This window comes from Salmo salar, chromosome 15 (genome assembly GCF_965601325.2).
Source record: "Salmo salar chromosome 15, fSalSal1, whole genome shotgun sequence".
Classification (NCBI taxonomy): domain Eukaryota; kingdom Metazoa; phylum Chordata; class Actinopteri; order Salmoniformes; family Salmonidae; genus Salmo; species Salmo salar.
The window spans coordinates 42899817-42919379 of record NC_138305.1 but is presented as its reverse complement, the minus strand read 5'-3'; the positions used below and the strand labels follow the sequence as shown (position 1 = coordinate 42919379).

General features: G+C 42.0%; 2 protein-coding genes across 2 annotated transcripts; both read left to right on the top strand.

Annotated features, from left to right (window-relative positions):
- The first annotated feature begins 42 nt into the window (after window positions 1–42).
- LOC106571387 (nephrocan) lies at window positions 43–3297 on the top strand. The gene is made up of 3 exons (XM_014144410.3): window positions 43–1008; window positions 1246–2147; window positions 2459–3297. Exons 1-3 carry the CDS (start codon window positions 808–810, stop codon window positions 2865–2867), a joined length of 1512 nt encoding a protein of 503 aa, XP_013999885.1. The 5' UTR covers window positions 43–807; the 3' UTR covers window positions 2868–3297.
- Window positions 3298–6671: 3374 nt separating this feature from the next.
- ngbr (Nogo-B receptor) lies at window positions 6672–16927 on the top strand. Its single transcript, NM_001139769.1, is given in 5 exon segments — window positions 6672–7205; window positions 8688–8822; window positions 12719–12871; window positions 13917–14016; window positions 15782–16927. Coding segments are annotated over 5 exon segments (846 nt in total). The 5' UTR covers window positions 6672–6838; the 3' UTR covers window positions 15873–16927.
- The last annotated feature ends 2636 nt before the right edge of the window (window positions 16928–19563 follow it).

Sequence of the window (19563 nt, the reverse complement as noted above, 5' to 3'; positions counted from 1 at the left end):
CTTTGTCGTTAACAATTGCAGTTAAATGCTTTGCTTTTCACTCTTGTTTTTGTTGGCCACTCCCTGTGTCTAAAATATCTTGTTGGAGAGTGTAAACATTTCTTATGTCATTGTAGACATGGTGTGAGTGGCTATGCAGACAGTATTACATATTTTACATAGCTACTTTTTGCATGAAATAAATTACTTTTAATTGTATTTGCTAACCTCTTATCTCACACCATTGTTGTTGGAATAATCAGACAAATATTGTATTTATTTCATGTTCATGAGAGATAAATATACATTCCCTGGGTGGCACTACAGAAGACTATCCTTCAGTTAAAAGACACGTGGTCGTTATTCATTAATCTGTATTAAATGTTACCAATAATATATGCCATTTAGCCAACGCTTTTATCCAAAGCGACTTAGTCACACGTGCATGCAGTAATCAGGGTAAGGTAGTTCATCTAACATATCTTAAAACATAACATGCAAATATATGGCAACTCCTTCAAGATAGTGGCAGACAGAGTATTCAAATAGACAGAGGAGGAAATTGTATTGTTTAACTGAATGGGTTGTAAATGGTTTATCAGCAAGTTTCTCACGTCCGCAAACAGAAGGGCTATCTATTACTGTTTGTGTCAGTTCCTTGTCGGTGTCAAATGTTGTTTTTTAACCAAGATAAACATCTCTGCCATTGTTCCAAATGAAACAGAGCACCTACTCTCTCCCACATAATCCTTGCTGAGGTATTTAAACCCCAGAGCAAGAGGGAGTGCTGTTCTTTTTCACTGAGATGCCCAACTTGGCTGGGTGTTCATGATGTGGTTTCTCATGATCTTGCTGGCAAGTATTACATTGCATACTCTCGTGTGCATCTGTAGCAATGTTTGTCCAAAGAAGTGTGTGTGTGATAGTGCAAAGTCAGTGCAGTGTTTCAGGTTGCAGTCTTTTCCCACTGGAATCACTAAAGATGTGAGGAAACTAAACCTGGGATACAACCACATCAAGCAACTAAAGGTAAGAGTGGAATTGCTAATTTGATAATAACCATCAATTATCAGTGACATTGGTAACAATAGATTCTCTATCAAACCATTTTCAGACCTTTCATCTTAGCAATCTTGTAATTAATCCTTAGAAATCACTTTGATTTAAACACTACTGAGTGATAAGTTACTTCTGATTAATAGCATATTGTTTGTATAATGGCGCACATTAGTTCATATCTTCTCCTGATATGTTTGTGTTTTCCAGGGTAGAGACATATCTGGCCTGACAGGGCTGGAGGAAGTGATCATTTCATCCTGTGGAGTGGAGGTGGTGGAGGCCAATGCTCTCAGGGCTCAGGGGCTACTAAGAAGCCTGGATCTACAGAAGAATAAACTGCATCAGATCCCCCGTGGTCTCCCACCCAGCCTGGAGACCCTCAACGTGGGCCACAACAGGATCACAGGCCTCCAGGAGTCTGTGTTTGAGGGGCTGAAGAAACTACGTCTGCTTGATCTTCAGAATAACCAGATCACCAACCTGCGTTCCAACACCCTCTCCACCCTGGTGAAGTTGGAGTGCCTTTACCTGGATGGAAATCAAATTGAGACAGTGCAAGGTGCTCTGAGACTCCCCCAACTGAATCTGTTGAGCTTGGGGAACAACAAGATCCGCTGTTTTCCCTCAGCCTTTTTCACACCACTACAGTCCTTGACGACACTGCGTTTACCAGGGAACCTCCTATCAAGAGTCCCACTCGATCTCCCTCACGCCCTGTCCTACCTGAACTTGGACAGGAACCAAATACGAGCACTGAGAAACCGAGAGATGGGCCAACTCCGCAACCTCACGTCTCTGTCTGCGTCCTACAATAGGTTGGTTTCTGTGGACGGTGGCCTTCGCTTGCCCAACCTCACAGTGCTGGAGCTGCCAGGAAACCACCTGAGGGTGCTGCCCAGTAGACTGAGCCCCAAACTGGAAAGACTGGACTGCAGACAGAACTCCATCCAGGAAGTCACCTTCCAGCACCTGTCTGGAATGAAACAGCTGAAGCATCTCTTCCTAGAGAATAACACCATCTGGAACTTTGAAGCTAATGCTCTGAGGAACAGCGTTCACATAACCAACCTGGCTCTGGAACAGAACCTCCTCTCCTCTATTCCAGGCGGGTATGTATTTCATCCCTTTATTAGCATGTTGTAGACTAACATTTGTGATCATATTTATGAATTCATGAAATACATTACAGATGTGTTGTACATTCAATTGAGTATTACTCATTTGTACAATAATCTTTGTACAATACATCGGTAGAATAGCGGCCTAACCACATTGTAGGTCTTTGGTTAAACATATTTGAGTATAAAACCACAAGATGATAGAGAAACACATCTTAACTGTAGATCCATGTTGCTCCTTTGGCCTTTTGGTGAGAGCAGACACCACTGTCCACTGTTCTGTTTACATGTCTCTCTGGCAGGCTTCCAGAGAGTCTGATCCGCCTGGACTTGAAAGGGAACCGCATCGAGGCCATCCAGGAGCAGGAGCTGAGATCCCTGAAGCGCCTGCAGGTGTTGAACTTGAGGAGAAACAAGCTGACCTCCCTCCCCCAGATCACCCTGGATCTGCTTCCCCGGCTGAGGACCGTCTACCTAGACGGGAACCCCTGGAACTGCAGCTGTGAGCTCCTGGGGGTCAAGAGGACCCTGTTGGCCAGGAGGGTGGAGATCCCTAAAGAGCTGTGTACCGAGCATATGAGTGCACCAGGGGACAGCTGGAGAGCGTACCTGATGGCCCAGGACAGATGTGAGGAGTACTTCATGGAAACCACACCTGAGGACCAAGTGGAGCAGACAGACACTGAGGAGTATTATGACTATGATTCGTAGATGGAGAAAATAAATGTAGCGGGGGAATTTCATGTTTAGCTGAACATACTGGGTATTTTGAATGTTTTAACATTTTACTGTAGTTTGGTAATTAATACTAAGGAAGTTACCTTTAGCTGTGTAGTCTATAGAAAAACATTGAACTACTGTATTAACAAACAGCCATTGCAATATACATTGGTGAATAGGTATATATAGAATATACCTTAAATACCTAATGTATAATAACATAATAATAAATAAACAAGTATATCATTACAGTTTTCATTTACTTGGCACAAACAGATGCAAATAATCTGCTATAGGATAAGCCACGTAATTACTTGTGTGTGTGTTTTGTTCTGAATTTAAATGGCATCTTAGTTGATACTGTAAAAAAGTGTTATGCACACTTTGCAAAAACAATAGACAAATAAATAATTGACCTGCACGGTTTCCACTAGTTACCACATCCACAAAGTCAAAATTGTCTATATCATAAAAATGTATCAAATCTAAAATGTGCTTTTAGATCTTCTTTTAAAGTTAGGGTTAAGGTTACGGGTAAGGTCTATACATATTTACCTCTATCACTACAGTATAGTATCCCTGCACATTGTACATTTGGTATTGGAACTGACCCTGTTTAAAGCTTCTTGCCTTCTCATATTCTTCTTATTTCTTATTTGTATTACACGTGTGTTTTTGTTCTACCTTATTTTCTAGTACTACATTGATATTGATCACTGTATTGCTGAGTTTAGAGTTTGCAAGAAAGGCAGTTCACTGTACTTGTGCACGTGACATTAAACTTGAAGGTCCCATTTTAGGAAGAGAAGTTCAAATCAAATTTTTTTGGTCACATACACATGGTTAGCAGATGTTAATGCGAGTGTAGCGAAATGCTTGTGCTTCTAGTTCCGACCGTGCAGTAATATCTAACAAGTAATCTAACAATTTCACAACAACTGCCTTATACACACACAAGTGTAAAGGAATTAATAAGAATATGTACATATAAATATATGGATGAGCGATGGCCGAACAGCATAGGCAAGATGCAGTAGATGGTATAGAGTACAGTATATACATATGAGATGAGTAATGTAGGGTATGTAAACATTATATAAAGTGGCATTGTTTAAAGTGACTAGTGATACATTTATTACATCCAATTTTGAATTATTAAAGTGGCTAGAGATTTGAGTCAGTATGTTGGCAGCAGCCACTCAGTGTTAGTGATGGCTGTTTAACAGTCTGATGGCCTTGAGATAGAAGCTGTTTTTCAGTCTCTCGGTCCCAGCTTTGATTCACCTGTACTGACCTGGCCTTCTGGATGATTGTGGGGTGAACAGGCAGTGGCTCGGGTGGTTGTTGTCCTCGATGATCTTTTGACCTTCCTGTGACATCGGGTGGTGTAGGTGTCCTGGAGTGCAGGTAGTTTGCCCCCGGTGATGCGTTGTGCAGACCACACTACCCTCTGGAGAGCCTTACGGTTGTGGGCGGAGCAGTTGCCGTACCAGGTGGTGATACAGCCCGACAGGATGCTCTCGATTGTGCATCTGTAAAAGTTGTGTGAGTGTTTTTGGTGACAAGCAACATTTCTTCAGCCTCCTGAGGTTGAAGATTCTTCACCATGATGTCTGTGTGGGTGGACCATTTCAGTTTGTCCGTGATGTGTACGCCGAGGAACTTAAAACTTACCACCTTCTCCACTACTGTCCCGTTGATTTGGATAGGGGGGTGCTCCCTCTGCTGTTTCCTGAAGTAGTAGGAATGGCAAGGTTTGTGACTTTGTATTTGTGGTAACTAATGACGACCTGCCTGCACTTTTACCTCTAGGTTCTGTCGTCACTAGTTATTACAGCCATAAAGTAATAAACCCCACATATTTCTACAATTTATCTTAAAATGTGATTTTAAACCTAACCCTAACCTTAAGCCTAACTTTAACCACACTGCTAGCCTTATTCCTAACTCTAACCTTAAATTAAGCACAAACAGCAAATGTTTTGTTTTCATGTTTGTTAATGAATGTTTACAATATAGCCAATTGTGACATTGTGGATGTGGTAACTAGTGGACACCTCTAGGTTCTGACAAAAAGAACAACCCAGAGTATCTCGGCATGCGTTTGAGGGGATGGGCGGACTGGCAGTGGGAAGATGGCGGAAGTGGATGCTGAGTTCGAATCCAGTAGCGTGTCGAGCAAATTTGGTGAAGATGAATGTTCTGAATGGACAACAGTAGTATCAAAAACTGGAACAAAAATGACATTTTCTAAAATTGCAGTGGATAATACATGTGTGAATGATAATGAATCGCTTCTTATTGGGATGCGTTTGTTGAGTAAGGATGCATATGTGGGAAACCCATTTGAGGTGTCGAAGATTGTGAAATATGGGCTTGGAAAAGTGGAGTCTGTCAGAGTGACCAGGAGTGGTCTTATTAATTGTATTTCTGAAGAACAGGGGAAGATTGCAGTGGGGCTCAAGAGAATCCGGACAACAGAAGTGTTGTGTTTTGAACTTGAATAGAGCACCCGTCAAAGGAGTCATCTCGGGCGACGAAGATCATTCCTGGTGTGGTTGGTGCCCTGCGTCTGACCCGCTGGGTGAATGGGAGAAAAAGAAGAAAGTCTGTCGGTCCTGTTGTTTTTTGATAAAGAGCAAATACCTATGCATGTGAAGCTTGGTTATGTGAGATAGGCTGTAAGAGCTTTCGTCTCCAAACCACCGCAGTGTAAGAATTGTAAAGGATTTGGCCATGTTTCAAGTGTGTGCAGACAAAACAGTATACTGAAAAAAATGTGTGTAGAAGGACGACAGTGTTGCAATTGTGGTGGGGATCATGATCCTGAGTTACTGGAGTGCCCTTTAAGGGTGAAGGAGATTGAGGTGGCAAAAGCTAGAGCGGTCAATCGAATCTCCTATGCGGAGGCGATTAAAATAGAGTGACTAGTGATGCTAGTGAATATATGGTAGTGGATACACCACAGCCTGTGGTAAATGTTTGCTGCCAGACAAAAGATACCCTGTGTGTTAAAAATGTGGATTTTGTTGCGTTCAATAACACATTTATAAACTGTACAGCACAAGTCTCAAAGAAGTCTATGAAACTGGACATTATTGTGGCTGCGGCAGAAAGGTTGTGGGGATTTAAGGATTTTACATCTGAAGACTTGCAAGGGCTACTGGCGCCAGAAGACCCGCCCTACCAGATTCGCCTTGAGCCTGTGTAGGTGTAACAGATTTTGCTTCCGTCCCTCTCCTGGCCCCAAGCAGGGACCCTTTGCACACATCAACAACTGCCTCCCACAAAACATCATTACCTATCGCTCCTTAAAAGCCGTGGCCCTTGCAGAGCAAGGGAAACCATTTTTTAAAATATATTTTTTATTTTTTTATTAACAATTATCAACAAACAAAAGAGGAATAGTCACATGCAAACAAGCATACAAACAAACAATTTACATTGCCAGGAATCCTAAACAAACAAATCATATTCATTAATAATACAACAAGTTTTAATTGTCTTTTTGTTTTTCATTTTAGTTAAAGTGGTGCCATATTGTTTAACTATTAAACTCATTTATAAAGTTAAAAAAGTGAGAAAAAAAACCCTACGTATATCGTCCAATCAGTGAGCTACGTGTATCCTTCGGTTCAGAGGGTAAAGGTTGGATGAAGATGGCAGCCGTGTAAACTGAGGCGTTGGACTGTTTCGTTACATAGAAGAAAAAAACAACCCTACGTAGATCTCGCGTGATTTCATATTTGCCGAATCGTCCAATCAGTGAGCTACGTGTATCCTTCGGTTCAGAGGGTAAAGGTTGGATGAAGATGGCAGCCGTGTAAACTGAGGTGTTGGCAGTAAGCTAAATGGCTCACAGGAGTAGATTAGTGTGCATCCATATCTAGACTTGAAATGCAGAGCTCGATAGATACCTGATAATTATTCAATTTCGAGATTTTGTCGAGGAGTGCGACATAATGGCAATAGTGTACGAGTTCGTGTGGCAAGTTCTGCATGTCCTTCTCCACATTCATAGAACGCTTATCACTTGGTTCCGAATCCGTCTTCGGAATTGGGATGGGAAACTGTGGTCACGAGCCTTAACAGCGCTTATTGTGCCATTAGCTATCTCGTTTCCTAACCAAAAAAATATTGTCCCAGCACCCGGTAAACGCGTTGGTCGTCGGTATCGCTGGGGGGCGGATGGGAAATCTCTGGAGAAGCTGCCTTACCATATCGGCTTATTGATAGCGGAAGAGGAGCCACGGTTCACAGATATAGCCAACCTTGTGGTGTGGTGCATGGCAGTCGGCATATCTTATGTCAGTGTGTACGATAATTACGGTAAGATTATTTAATTTCTTCGTTATTTTATTTAGAATAATTGACACCAGGAAGTGTTGCTAAATACAGCACCACCAGACAGTCACGTGCGCTGCAGTGCAGACCCTTGCCAGCCAGCCATATTTTGATTAGCTTGTAATCAGCGATTGTTGAACTTTCCTATTCATGGTACTTTGTTAGTTGCCTTGGATAACTGTTACCTAGCTATCTATTATCAATTCTCATAGTCAAATAGCTTTACCCAGCCTTCTTCCCTAATGTGTGCCATTTCTACTTAGGCCTCAGGTGCCTTATTTCTATTATAAACAGGTTACCCACGTAATTACAGCAGTGCAATTTAATGTTTTGTAATTACCAGTAAAAAATATATATTTTGTCATACTGTGGTGTATATGGTCTGATCTACAACGGTTGTCGGCCAATCAGCATTCAGGGCTCCAACCACCCAGTTTATAAATTGACTTTGGGCCCTGCCCTGGTTCCCAAATGGCATGTCTTGTCATTAGAGAAACCGCTGGAGTGTAATAGTTTATTTTCTATCAACTGTAACAATGTTGTATAGCTAGATTATAGAATATGATTTCAACTAGTGGAGTCCCGACTCTCAATAAGCTTTCAAGATTTTCCCTGTGGCTTTTTCACCTATTCTGTGAGCCTAGAGGGAATTAGCTTAACTGAAGGTTACACACACAGTATTTCTGTTCTTGCTTCCTGAGTGGCGCAGCGGTCTAAGGCCCTGCATTTCAGTGCAAGAGGTGTCACTACAGTCCCTGGTTCGAATCCAGGCTGAATCACATCCGGCTGTGATTGGGAGACCCAAAGGGCGGCGCTCAATTGGCCCAGCGTCGTCCGGGTTTGTCCGGTGTAGGTCGCCATGGTAAATAAGAATTTGTTCTTAACTGACTTGCCTAGTTAAATAAAAATAAAATTCACCACAGCCACTCTTACTGGGTCATGCTAGTTGTTTGAAAATATTGTTTACGCCTTCTTGAGTGCTTTCTCAGTGGTGTGGTTCCTCAATGTCTGCTGACTTGTGTCATCAGTCTCTCACAGCCAAATCTGGCATATGATGCATTATTTCCCCCTAATTGCTAGACTTATTATAGTATTATGTTAATTTTAGGTATCAGTTTTGACAGGTTGCAAATCTTCTTGTTTTTTCGTCTTTCAGTTAAGTTCGGATGTGCCCAATGTTCCTAAACCCCAGTGAGAGGTTGAAACTCCCCCCAACAGATAACATATCCATTTTGGTTGGTCATGGCTAGAAGGGATCCAGCTTTTGTGAAATGAATGTCAAAAGTAGATTTTATTTTATTTATTTTAGCTAGCCCTTTCCCTAACCTTAACCTAATTATCCTAACCTGCTATGTTAATTCTCCTAAACTGCTGCATAAGTTCTCCTAACCTGTTACAAAAAGTAAAATCTGACATTAATTTGACTAAAGATGGATCCCTTCTAGCCATGACCCTTTTGGTTCCCAGGTGTCTTCAGGAGGAACAATTCGAGGCTGATGGATGAGATCCTGAAGCAGCAGCAGGAGCTCCTAGATCTAGAAGGCTCCAAGCATCTCTCTGTGGAGTTCCTTAACAATGGCACTGACAAACAGGACCAACAAGGTGAGACACTTGAACACTGAACAGCAGGGGCTGTATGCATCTAGCATCTCAGATTGGGAGTGCTGGTCTAAAGCGGCACTCCACAAAAAAAAAAAATAATTACACACAAACAATCCTCCCCCAGTCTAAGGAAGCTGGCATAATGCTAATCGCGAACTAAATGCCAAACTTTAACTCTAATACGGGTTGCTACCAGTGGTGGTGTAGATCAGAATGTTTGTTCAAGGGAATGTTCTGAATCAACTGAGCAGATCTTCCTTTATGAGGAGATGTGCTTCAAATGTAAGTAGGATTCATATAGGCCTAATATAAGCTATATCCATCAATTTAATAATACATTTTTCTGGTGCTCTTAAATTTTATGTGGTGCTCCTAACTTTTCAAAATTAGGAGCACCAGTGCTACCAATAAAACATATTAATTTAGAGCCCTGAGCGCCAGGGCAAAAACTAAAATGTGCACCCCTTTCGGTCCCCGGGACCAGGATAAAGAAACACTGCACTAAACTGATCTTAAATCAGCACTCCTACTCGATACTTGATACATTCGGCCCCTCAACAGACATCTGGAACAATGGGACATGCCCTGTGGTTTCTCTGCTATTCTCCGTCCTTACTCATGTAGTGTGCCATAATCGGGTTAAACCAGAAGAACTAGACGGACTACAACCGAGAAGAGAACAGAGTCATTCAGAATTCTGCCATGTGTAGTATGAATAATCAATTCAATTCTATTGGATACTAAATAATATATGAAACCCTTTAGGGCAATTTTAGATTGCAAGGCTTAATTGGAGTAATATTCACAATTCATCATCACTTATTGAATGAAGTTTGAAATGGATTACGAATATTGTAGTTAACTGTATTTTTTTAGATGGATTCCAATTACAGCAGGCTTGAAAGCATGATTGCATCATCATCTGTGGCATTTGTTTATTGAAGAGCATGTGGACTGCAGCCAGCCTGTATTGACTGATTAAGATCTATTCTATTGTGTAGTCTTACTGGCCGTCTGCTGTTGGCAACTACACCATTATCCCCTGAGCAAATCAATCTGTTATGACACATGGTCACACACACACAGACCGTATAGAGTAGTAAAGGAACACAACCCAGAATAATTCTCTTCAAGGAATTCTTGTTTTTCCTGTTCATAGAACCTATAATTCACTTGTATAACTTACGAATTATAGGATCTCTATGTTCTCTTGTTGTTCAATTGTTTTGTAATCCATAAATGTCATATTAATATGGAACGCCGTTTGGGTCTTTGCGTGTCAAAAAAATACACAAGTCAAATAACACTAACGCCTCAAATAAGCTTGTTGGCCAATCAGGATCTGAATATGACTGCACGTCACGTAATAATTTAGCATATTCATACATTTTTTTACGTAGTTATGACACATTGATTACACTATCACTCGTATTTCATATGTCACAACGATTCACCTGTTATGTATCGTATGATGCTGGTAAAGTTGTCTCGTGCACCTTCTGCTGTCACACGTGTGCAGACACTTTCCCAAGCTCTGGACAGTGCTGGTCATAAAAAAAGCTAGCTAGCTGATGGATGCAAACAATGTTCTTTCCCAAAAACATAACAAAATGACAATCTGTTTCAGTAGCTATAGTTAGCTAGCTAACTATCTAGGCTAGGTGTCATCTAAAATACCCCTAATTTATAAGACAGTTCTTACATGCTGACCAGACCGCTCGCGCATGTTGATTTTTGTCCATCCACTCCAGATGCGATTAAGACACGCAGGTTGAAATATTAAAACTAACTCTGAAACGGCTATATTAATTTGGAGACAGGTCAAAAAGCATTAAACATTTATGGCAATTTAGCTAGCTAGCTTGCTGTTGCTTGCTAATTTGTCCTGGGATATAAACATTGAGTTCTTATTTTACCTGAAATGCACAAGGTCCTCTACTTCAACAATTAATCCACAGATCGAAGGGTAAACCGAGTTTGTTTCTAGTAATCTCTCCTCCTTCAGGCTTCTTCTTCTTTGGACTTTATACGTCGGTTGCCAACCAACTTTAAGGTGCATTACCACTACCGACTGGATTGTGGACCTCAGTTCATCCTTCAATCACCCATGTGGGTTTATGCTCCTTAAAACCAATGAGGAGATGGCACGTGGGTATATGCTCCTAAAAGGATTAGCCGCAATAGTGGAATTTTGTGGTTTGCCTTCAAAATAAAAGTCTGTAATTGACAGTGATGCAAATGAATACAAAATAGTGGAATTGTGCCATAATTTAATAGATCATGCTAAACAAGGTTGGGATGTTATATACATTTAACAAAAGGCAGTAATGTGACTAAAATATGTTTTAATCACACTGGATATATTAGACTAACAAATCAAATGTTATTGGTCACATAGACATGGTTAGATGTTATTGCGAGTGCTTGTGCTTCTAGTTCCAACCGTGCAGCAATATCTAACAAGTAATATCTAACAATTCCACAACAAATACCTAATACACACATATAAGTAAAGGGATGGAATAAGAATATCTAAATATATGGATGAGCAATGTCAGTGCGCATAGGCTAAGATGCAATAGATAGTATAGAATACAGTATATACATATGAGATGAGTAACGTAAGATATGTAAACATTATTAAAGTGACTAGTGTTCCAATTATTGAAGTGGCCAATGATTTCAAGTCTGTATGTAGGCAGCAGCATCTCTGTGCTAGTGATGGCTGTTTAACAGTCTGATGGCCTTGAGATAGAAGCTGTTTTTCAGTCCCTCGGTCCCAGCTTTGATGCACCTGTACTGACCTCGCCTTCTGGATGATAGCGGTGTGAACAGGCAGTGGCTCGAGTGGCTGTTGTCCTTGATGATCTTTTTGGCCTTCCTGTGACATCGGGTGCTGTAGGTGTCCTGGAGGGCAGGTAGTTTGCATTGGGGACATACCTATTTCACTATACAGCCTGACCTATGGATTGTGGATCAATGACATGGGGTATCAGTCTACTCAGTGACAACCACAGAACACAACTGTGAAGCGTGTACACAAATATTATCGCCATAGCTCTTATCGGGGACTTTGAGGGAAATCACCTGCCCAGTCAGCTTATTGTGCATACTGACAATCATATTTCACTGTACAGCCTTACCTATGGATTGTGGATCAATGACATAGGGTGTCAGTCTACTCATTGACACCCAGAGAACATTTGCGTTGTAGCTCTTATTGCGGGAATCTGAATTGAGCTACATTTATTGTATCAGTCATCCTACTATGTGTATTGAACATGCTTCCAGAGGAAAAACAAAACAACGTGGCTGTTTTGGAATCTGAGGAGGACGTTGGGGGGGGGAGCACTTGGGTACTGAGTACACTGCTAAAGCTAGCTAGCTACCGCAGAAGTTTCTAATAAAATCTGTATCAAAGATATTCGCAAGCATTTTTTTATCCTGCTCGTTTGCTCCTGACCTTATTTCAAATGCTCACACAAACGTTTTCCTATACGGTTGAACACATAATGCCTTATTACCCACGCGGTATTGTGAACACATCGTTCGTGGCCGGTGTGTGCTTGTTTGCAGACGTATTTTTTTGTACAGCTTTGACAGTGCTACTGATCGTGGTGGTGTAGCTTGGCTTGCTCGTGCAAATTCGTCACACCCAACCTTCTATAATAGAATTGTTTTATTTGACGTTTATAGTTTTTGACACCCAAGACCCAAACGGCGTTCCATATATTAAAGCGCAACAGCAGGATTGTAAAGCAGGCATTCCCACCCACTAACCTTCAGTCAAACAGACACCTGACATGTTTATCATTGATTGTTATTAGTGTGTGTGCCTGAGTACCGATATGTGTGTTTGTGGGGCGCATTATGACTGTATTCCTCTGTTTCCACAGTGCTGTCGTGTCAGTCTGTGTTGAAGGTGCTGTCTCCAGACGATGGGAAGCTGAGGATCGTGCAGGCAGCACAGCAGCTGTGTAGAGCTGTGGAGCAGAGGGAAAAGACATCCAAAGACATCAATGTCACTGTGTTGGACTCCCTACTCAGAGGTGAGGAGGCCCCAAGATCAGGAGGAGGACATGCCAGTGGTTCTTACCGGTCTTTAGTGTATTGTTATTCGTTGGCTGGGACAACACCTTTATTTAATTGCTTAATCGTCAGGATTAAACCCATAGACATTCTATTGATCATATCAGTATTAATCATAGACTGTAAATCATCTGGTATTAATCTGTGCTGCGCTATTACAAGCTGGAGTACAGTGACGCTTAGCTCACCAGCTCTCCTTTGGCATGATGTTCAGAGTAGCAATTTCACTCTATTTGAAGCTCAGGAAGGATGGAGGACAGAAATTGGGTAAAGGTCAAGGAGCCCCCTGTTAGAGCAGCTCCAACAGTGTTTGATCAAAAGATGAAGGGAAGATGAAGCACTCTGAGCCAGAGCTCCTCTCAATGTGTGTTTTTTGACCTGAGCCCTCTGCCCGCCCCGGCTCTGCCCGCCCCGGCTCTGCCCGCCCCGGCTCTGCCCGCCCCGGCTCTGCCCGCCCCGGCTCTGCCCATCGTTAGCCCCTGGCTAAGACTGATCACCCTCACTAGCTGTAAAGCACATCACCATTACTTTAGTGGAACACATCCGTTTGCACTCACAAATCAAAACTCTTGTAGAAGGTGATGGATGAGACCGAAGGCAGAAATGTGAACAACTGATGAGAAAGATGGTCTCCAGACAGAATATAAACTACAGGGGATAGCAGAGTTCACTTCAGTGCAGTTGAGTCGAATCCAATCAAATCCAGTGTAGTGTACAGTGAAGTTATTGTGTGTTTACTTCTCAGGGCCAGTGAGTGCAGCTGTTCCTCAGCACAGTCAGTGTCTATGGGGCTTGGCAAGCTGCTGCTGTAGCTCTCTAACACACCCCCCCACCCCACCCCACCCCACCCCAAAAAAAGAAAAGGCATTTCAGATGGTTATCTCTTAATCTTTTCCACAGTCCTTATGCAAACCAACCTCTGACATGCTTGAAAGGGTGCACTCTGAAATTTCCAGTGATTGGTTGTTCCATTGATCTCTCTCCATGCTGTCTCTGTATGTGCAGAGTCGAAGAGTACACCAGATCCAGACCTGGTTCTGAAGTTCGGCCCAGTAGAAAGCACCCTGGGATTCCTGCCCTGGCACATTAGACTGACAGAGTTCATGTGAGTATTGTACAGTGTCTGTCTGTGTGCACACGTTCGATAAGGCTGCCTCACTCATGTGGAAGACTGCTGGGATAGCCGCTGCTCTGAAGAGCTGGACATGAATGACAATGAGGTTCCTTTCTTATTCCTCATAACCACTCTGTGTGTGTGTGTGTGACAGAGAGGGAGAGTTTGTGTGTGCGTGCCTTTGCTTTACCTCCTGAGTAGAATTGATATGGGCCTGTTGTGCTTATCTGTGCAGATTAACTGGTAAACCTGCCTGCTGCCTAATTTGTCTCCTATCTTGACAGATTGACAAGGCTTTTTAAAATGCTGCTGTGAATCCAGTATAAATAGCAGTGCTGTTTTAATGGAAACGGAGAGGAAATGATGCAGTTCAGCCTTCGTAAGATGCGACTTTGACAGATGATGATGCATCACTAACAATTGCAGAAATCCTATTTCTAGACATTAGCTATGTTTCCATTAACTGGTCCAGTGATTTAAAAAAAAAAAAAAAAAAAATCATAGGAAATCGGCAATTGCCTGCTAGGCTGTGTTTCCATTTAACTACCTTGTGTTGCTAAAAATAGCTGGACGTGATGGCATTACTCTGAAGAAGAAAAAAAAACGAGTGTTGAATAAAAATGTAGTGGTTGAAGTGTTTCCATAACCCATGTAGGCAAATTGTGTATTAATAAGTTGGTGACAGCCTGTTTGATGTCTCAGGTAGGCCTATAGCCCGTGAAAGCCAGCATGTAGGCTATAGAATGCAATAATTGACTAATATTTGCTGGACATTCCTTTTGTCGAGTAAACTTGGGGTCAATGGAAACCTGACTATAAATGTATCGTTATTTGGCAGTCGTGAAGTTCAGTCAGAATGGCCCACATTATTGAATGTAGGTCTTTACAAAGCAACATTTATTTTTTCCAGAAAGACTATTTGCAACATGAGAGAAGACTTCTTTGTATCTGTCACATTATGGCATCTGGGAGCACACAGGCTCCATTTTGAAGTCGTCAATTTTCTTCTACTATTTCCATTTATTTTATTTTATTTTTATTTAACCTTTATTTAGCTAGGCAAGTCCAATAAGAACAAATTCTTATTTACAATGACGGCCTAGGAACAGTGAGTTAACGGCCTTGTTCAGGGGCAGAATGATCCATTTTTACCTTCGATCTAGCAACCTTTTTGTTGCTGGCCCAACGCTCTAACCACTAGGCTTCCTGCCGCCCAAAAAGTTGGTTAACAAACTGAAAGTTTGCATACTGCCACCTACAGTTATGGAATGTTTGCGCACAAGTTTAATTAATTGGCTGATCCCTCCTGATGACCTGGATGGAATTATGTGAACCTTCCTTAACCTATAGGCAGTCCCACCCCGTTGACTACTTCAAAATGGTGAAAGTCCTCAATGGCGCTGCCCATGCTTAAACAGGCTTTTGGGCACTAGAGTCCTCTATCATTGTCAATGATTTGCAAGGACATTTTGGGCCTTGACCGCCATCAAACACTAGATGGCCATATAGTGCTGTAACTGTTTTAGACATTAACTAAAGCAGCAGCTTTCAGGAATCACAGGAGATTATTTTAAGTAAGCCTTTTAACTAATGTAACATGGTGACATTTCTGTTCATCACTTATTGCTTGGTATCTATTTTACCAACATTATTTTATATTAATAGATTTTACTCTACTGCCCATAGCTACTGCCGTCTGAGGTAGGCTAGAAGTGTCTGTAGTATATCTCTGTAACATCCTCCCTCTCTCCTGCAGCTCCTTACCCTCCCATGTAGACGTCTCCTATGAGGACTTATTCAGCGCCTTGCAGCGCTATGCCTCCTGTGAGCAGCGGCTGGGGAAGTGAGTGATTGGCCCCGCCCCTCCAGAGGAAGGGGAACGACAAGGGTGTGGGGGTAGGGGTCCGCCCTAGCCCCTCTTCCTCCCGTGTCTCTCTGTTTGCAGTACAGGCACTAGAGAACAAGCAGCCAGCCAGACAGCGTACTGCCGCATCACATCGAATCTCACCTCCAACCCCCGCTCACTCGGACTCACTGCTCCTCCGCAACGTGAAAGGGTCACCAGACTGCCTCTGTGAGGCATGCTGGGTAGTACGGACCCTGACAAGGTAATGGCACGCACTGAACATCTGCGGGCTTGGAAGAGATCGGCCAATGCCCCCTCGTCAGCTGTATTAACGAGGAACCAACATTACCTGAAGGACATTGTTAGCCATATGGTGTAAATCTAGTGTTGCTTTGCTTCTCGCTCTCTCTCTCTGTTTGCTGTAGATCCTGCTGTGCCCCTGAGGTATGAATGAGGGTAATGGATAAAGCTTTCTGCTGCTCTGGAAGGGAGTGGCATGTTGGGAGGAATGTGCCAGGCAGAATGTTTAATGCTAAACAACATTGCTCTTCAGGTCTCGCCATCTCTGTGAAGGACTGCATGGACGACCTTGGGGTTTTTCTGGAAATATACTTTATATAAGTGTGCTTCAAATGTAGCGCTTGATCAATATGGTACGGGAGGATGTGGAACGAGAGCTCTGTGATACGTGACTATACTCTGCATGTTAAGGATGTCTGACTACATGGTTGTGCTGTCTTCATTCAGAGTTACTATTGGTGGACTGTGTGTGTCTGCTTTTGTACATGTGTGAAACTCAGCCAGCAAGTTACACAAAATCCAATCTTTGCCATCAATCAGGATGAAAAATAAAGCAGTTGTCTGTATACAATTTCCCCCATGACCAACACCAATTTTAGTTTTTGTTGAATTAATACGTTTTCACTCTGTTGTCCATAACATTAAGATTTTTGCATGTTGAGCCCCTTAATCCTCAATGGTGCTGTCTGTTGTTGTTAATCCATGTGAAGATTGACTGACTAACTCTTGTATTAAAGTGTTTTGCTATTTCTTTCATCTCATGAACTTGTTTAAAACCCAGATTCAAAATTGTATTTTCCTTTCTCTCTGGTTAGGTGGCATACAGTAGCATTTACACTGTAGGGATAGCCTAGATAGAAGACTCTAGTGCCCAATTTTAGCATGGGCAGTGCCATTGAGGACTTTAACCATTTTGGATGTAGTTAACTGGGTGGGACTTCCTATTAGTTAAGGAAGGATCGCATGATACCATCTTGGACTTCAGGAGGGATCAGCCAATGAATTATACTTGTACGCAAACATTCCATAACTGCAGGTGGCAGTAAATTGCCAACCTGGGCTTTATACCTGTTCAAACAACACTCCAGGTGGCAGTATGCATTTACACCATAATGCTAACTAGTTACCTGTGGGACCGAAACTCCCAATTCCTCACTAGTCAGTCGTTGGGTTGTCATAGGAAGGTTCATCAATAAATGTTACTGAAAACCCCATATATGCAGTACACCTATATGCTTTGTTTAGGTTGGATTCCCTCAGCATCTTCTAAAGGTAGACTGATCAGCTGATAATGTGTCTTCATAATCTTCCTGCGAGCTAAATTGAATCGATGTGAAAGGTTGATTTATTGAGTTGTTGTCTGATCTTGTTCTCTGCATGTCCCCTCACATGTAATGTGTTCTATGGTGAGGTGAATAAGTGTTTTACGTCCTGTAATGTATGCACCGAAAGGCCTGCTGGATTTAACCTCAAATGATCAACTATTGAACAATGGACTGAGAGTGAAGCTGTAGTAACTTTGGATGTGTTAGATATTAATTGAATGTTTTATTTGCACTGACACCGGTGGTTTGCAGTTCTCTGATCATTGCGTCCCAACCCATATAACCAAGTATGTGTTTCACCATCTGAAAGCTGTGTGCCTAGGGAGAGCCACTCGGATGCAGGGTTCAAGTCATTATGAATTGATATGCAGCAGTCATTCAAATGCATGATGGACTGCACCATCATTCAAAGGGAAAGCAACTTCAAACGCTTTGTAAATGCTTCATTTTAAATACTGTGTGTTGTGTTTTCGATACAGGCAGGCTTACACACCTGCAGCTGAGAGCAGCTCAAACCACTGTACTTCTACTCTCTCTGATACAGCACTTTACACAAGTCTTAACATCCCCCTCAAATGGAAGATGGTAGAGTGTAGTGTTGAGATGTGGCAGCTGCGTGTAAACATTGAGGCAGATTTTCTTTAAATCCGCGCTTAATGTCTGTCTTTTAGACCAAGTGAAGGCATATGGGCTGCAGAAATGGAGAACTACATGAAATTACGTTATGGTCATAACAGGGTTGGGCGACGTCAACCTTTTGTCCTTTCGCGATTATGTACCCATACAACATTGTGATATACGATGCTATCGCCCCCCCTATCGGCCAACCCAAAACATTTAAATACATGTTGAAAACGCCAGTCATTGAGAACAAAGTGAAATTGCATTATGTTGATAAAGCATCATTGCAAGGGAGAGGATTTTCCTCTAGTAAGCTTAGGAATTTTTTAACACTGACATTTTGGTGTCTCATTTATCCAAAATGCCATATTTACTTCTCTAACAACCCTAGCGATGCCTTTCGGAGATTTGATCCAGTGTAACATGAGAAAAGGTGACAGACTATGAGCTGCTCTCTCTCTCTCAAAACAATAAATTGGTTATTTTGTAGAGGTTTATTGTCTTAAAAGATTCCTTTCTATCCATGAGAATTTAGCTGTAAAAAAAATAGTGTCTTAAAGTGATGCTCCGGAACATTTCTATAATTTCAGTAGTTTTGAAAGTGGTGCTCACGAGCCAAAACGGGTGCCTGTTTTCAGTTCACTACTTCATCCAGTTAGTACAATATGTTAAGTCATGCAAACATTTGTTTTTGTGCTAAAGATTCCGGACTGCATCTTTAAGTAGGATATCAGTCAGATATGAAGGACGCATTGGGAGTAAAATTATTGACATTGACCCAAAGTATTCCCCTATGTGCTGTGCTGACATGGCCTCTTAACCTGAGGGGATGAAAAGAGAAGCCAAACTGAAAATATTCTCATACCCATTCTAGAACCAACCAGGAGTTGTGTGTGCTAGATTCATGCTCATTTCTGTTTTTATGCAATAGCATTGTGGGGCCACTGAACCACAGGAGGTTGGTGGCACATTAATTGGGGAGGACGGCTCGTGGTAATGTCTGGAGCGGAATAGGTGGAATGGTATCAAATACATCAAACAGGTGCTTTCCATGTGATTGATGCCATTCCATTCGCTCCATTCCAGCCATTATTATGAGCCGCCCTCCCCTCAGCAGCCTCCACTGCTCTGCAACAGAAAGTCTTATATGCGACATTAACATAGTTTTTACAGCTGATGTAGAATGACAAAAGCATATTTTAATTACTCCTTCCTTTCAGTTGACTGTTCTCCCTGCTGATTGATCAACAAGGGGATGCCAGAAAGCAGTGTCAGTTTCCAGTATGCTGGCTATAAGCAGCTAATAATAAATAGGGCTGTGAGTGCATTAATTAACAATTATGAACATGTGACCTTGTAGGAGGCTTGTACTTAATTTGTGAATGTTTATTTTAATCTTCATGTTCAGTCTGGTGGGGAAATAAACACATGCACAGACATGGGCTT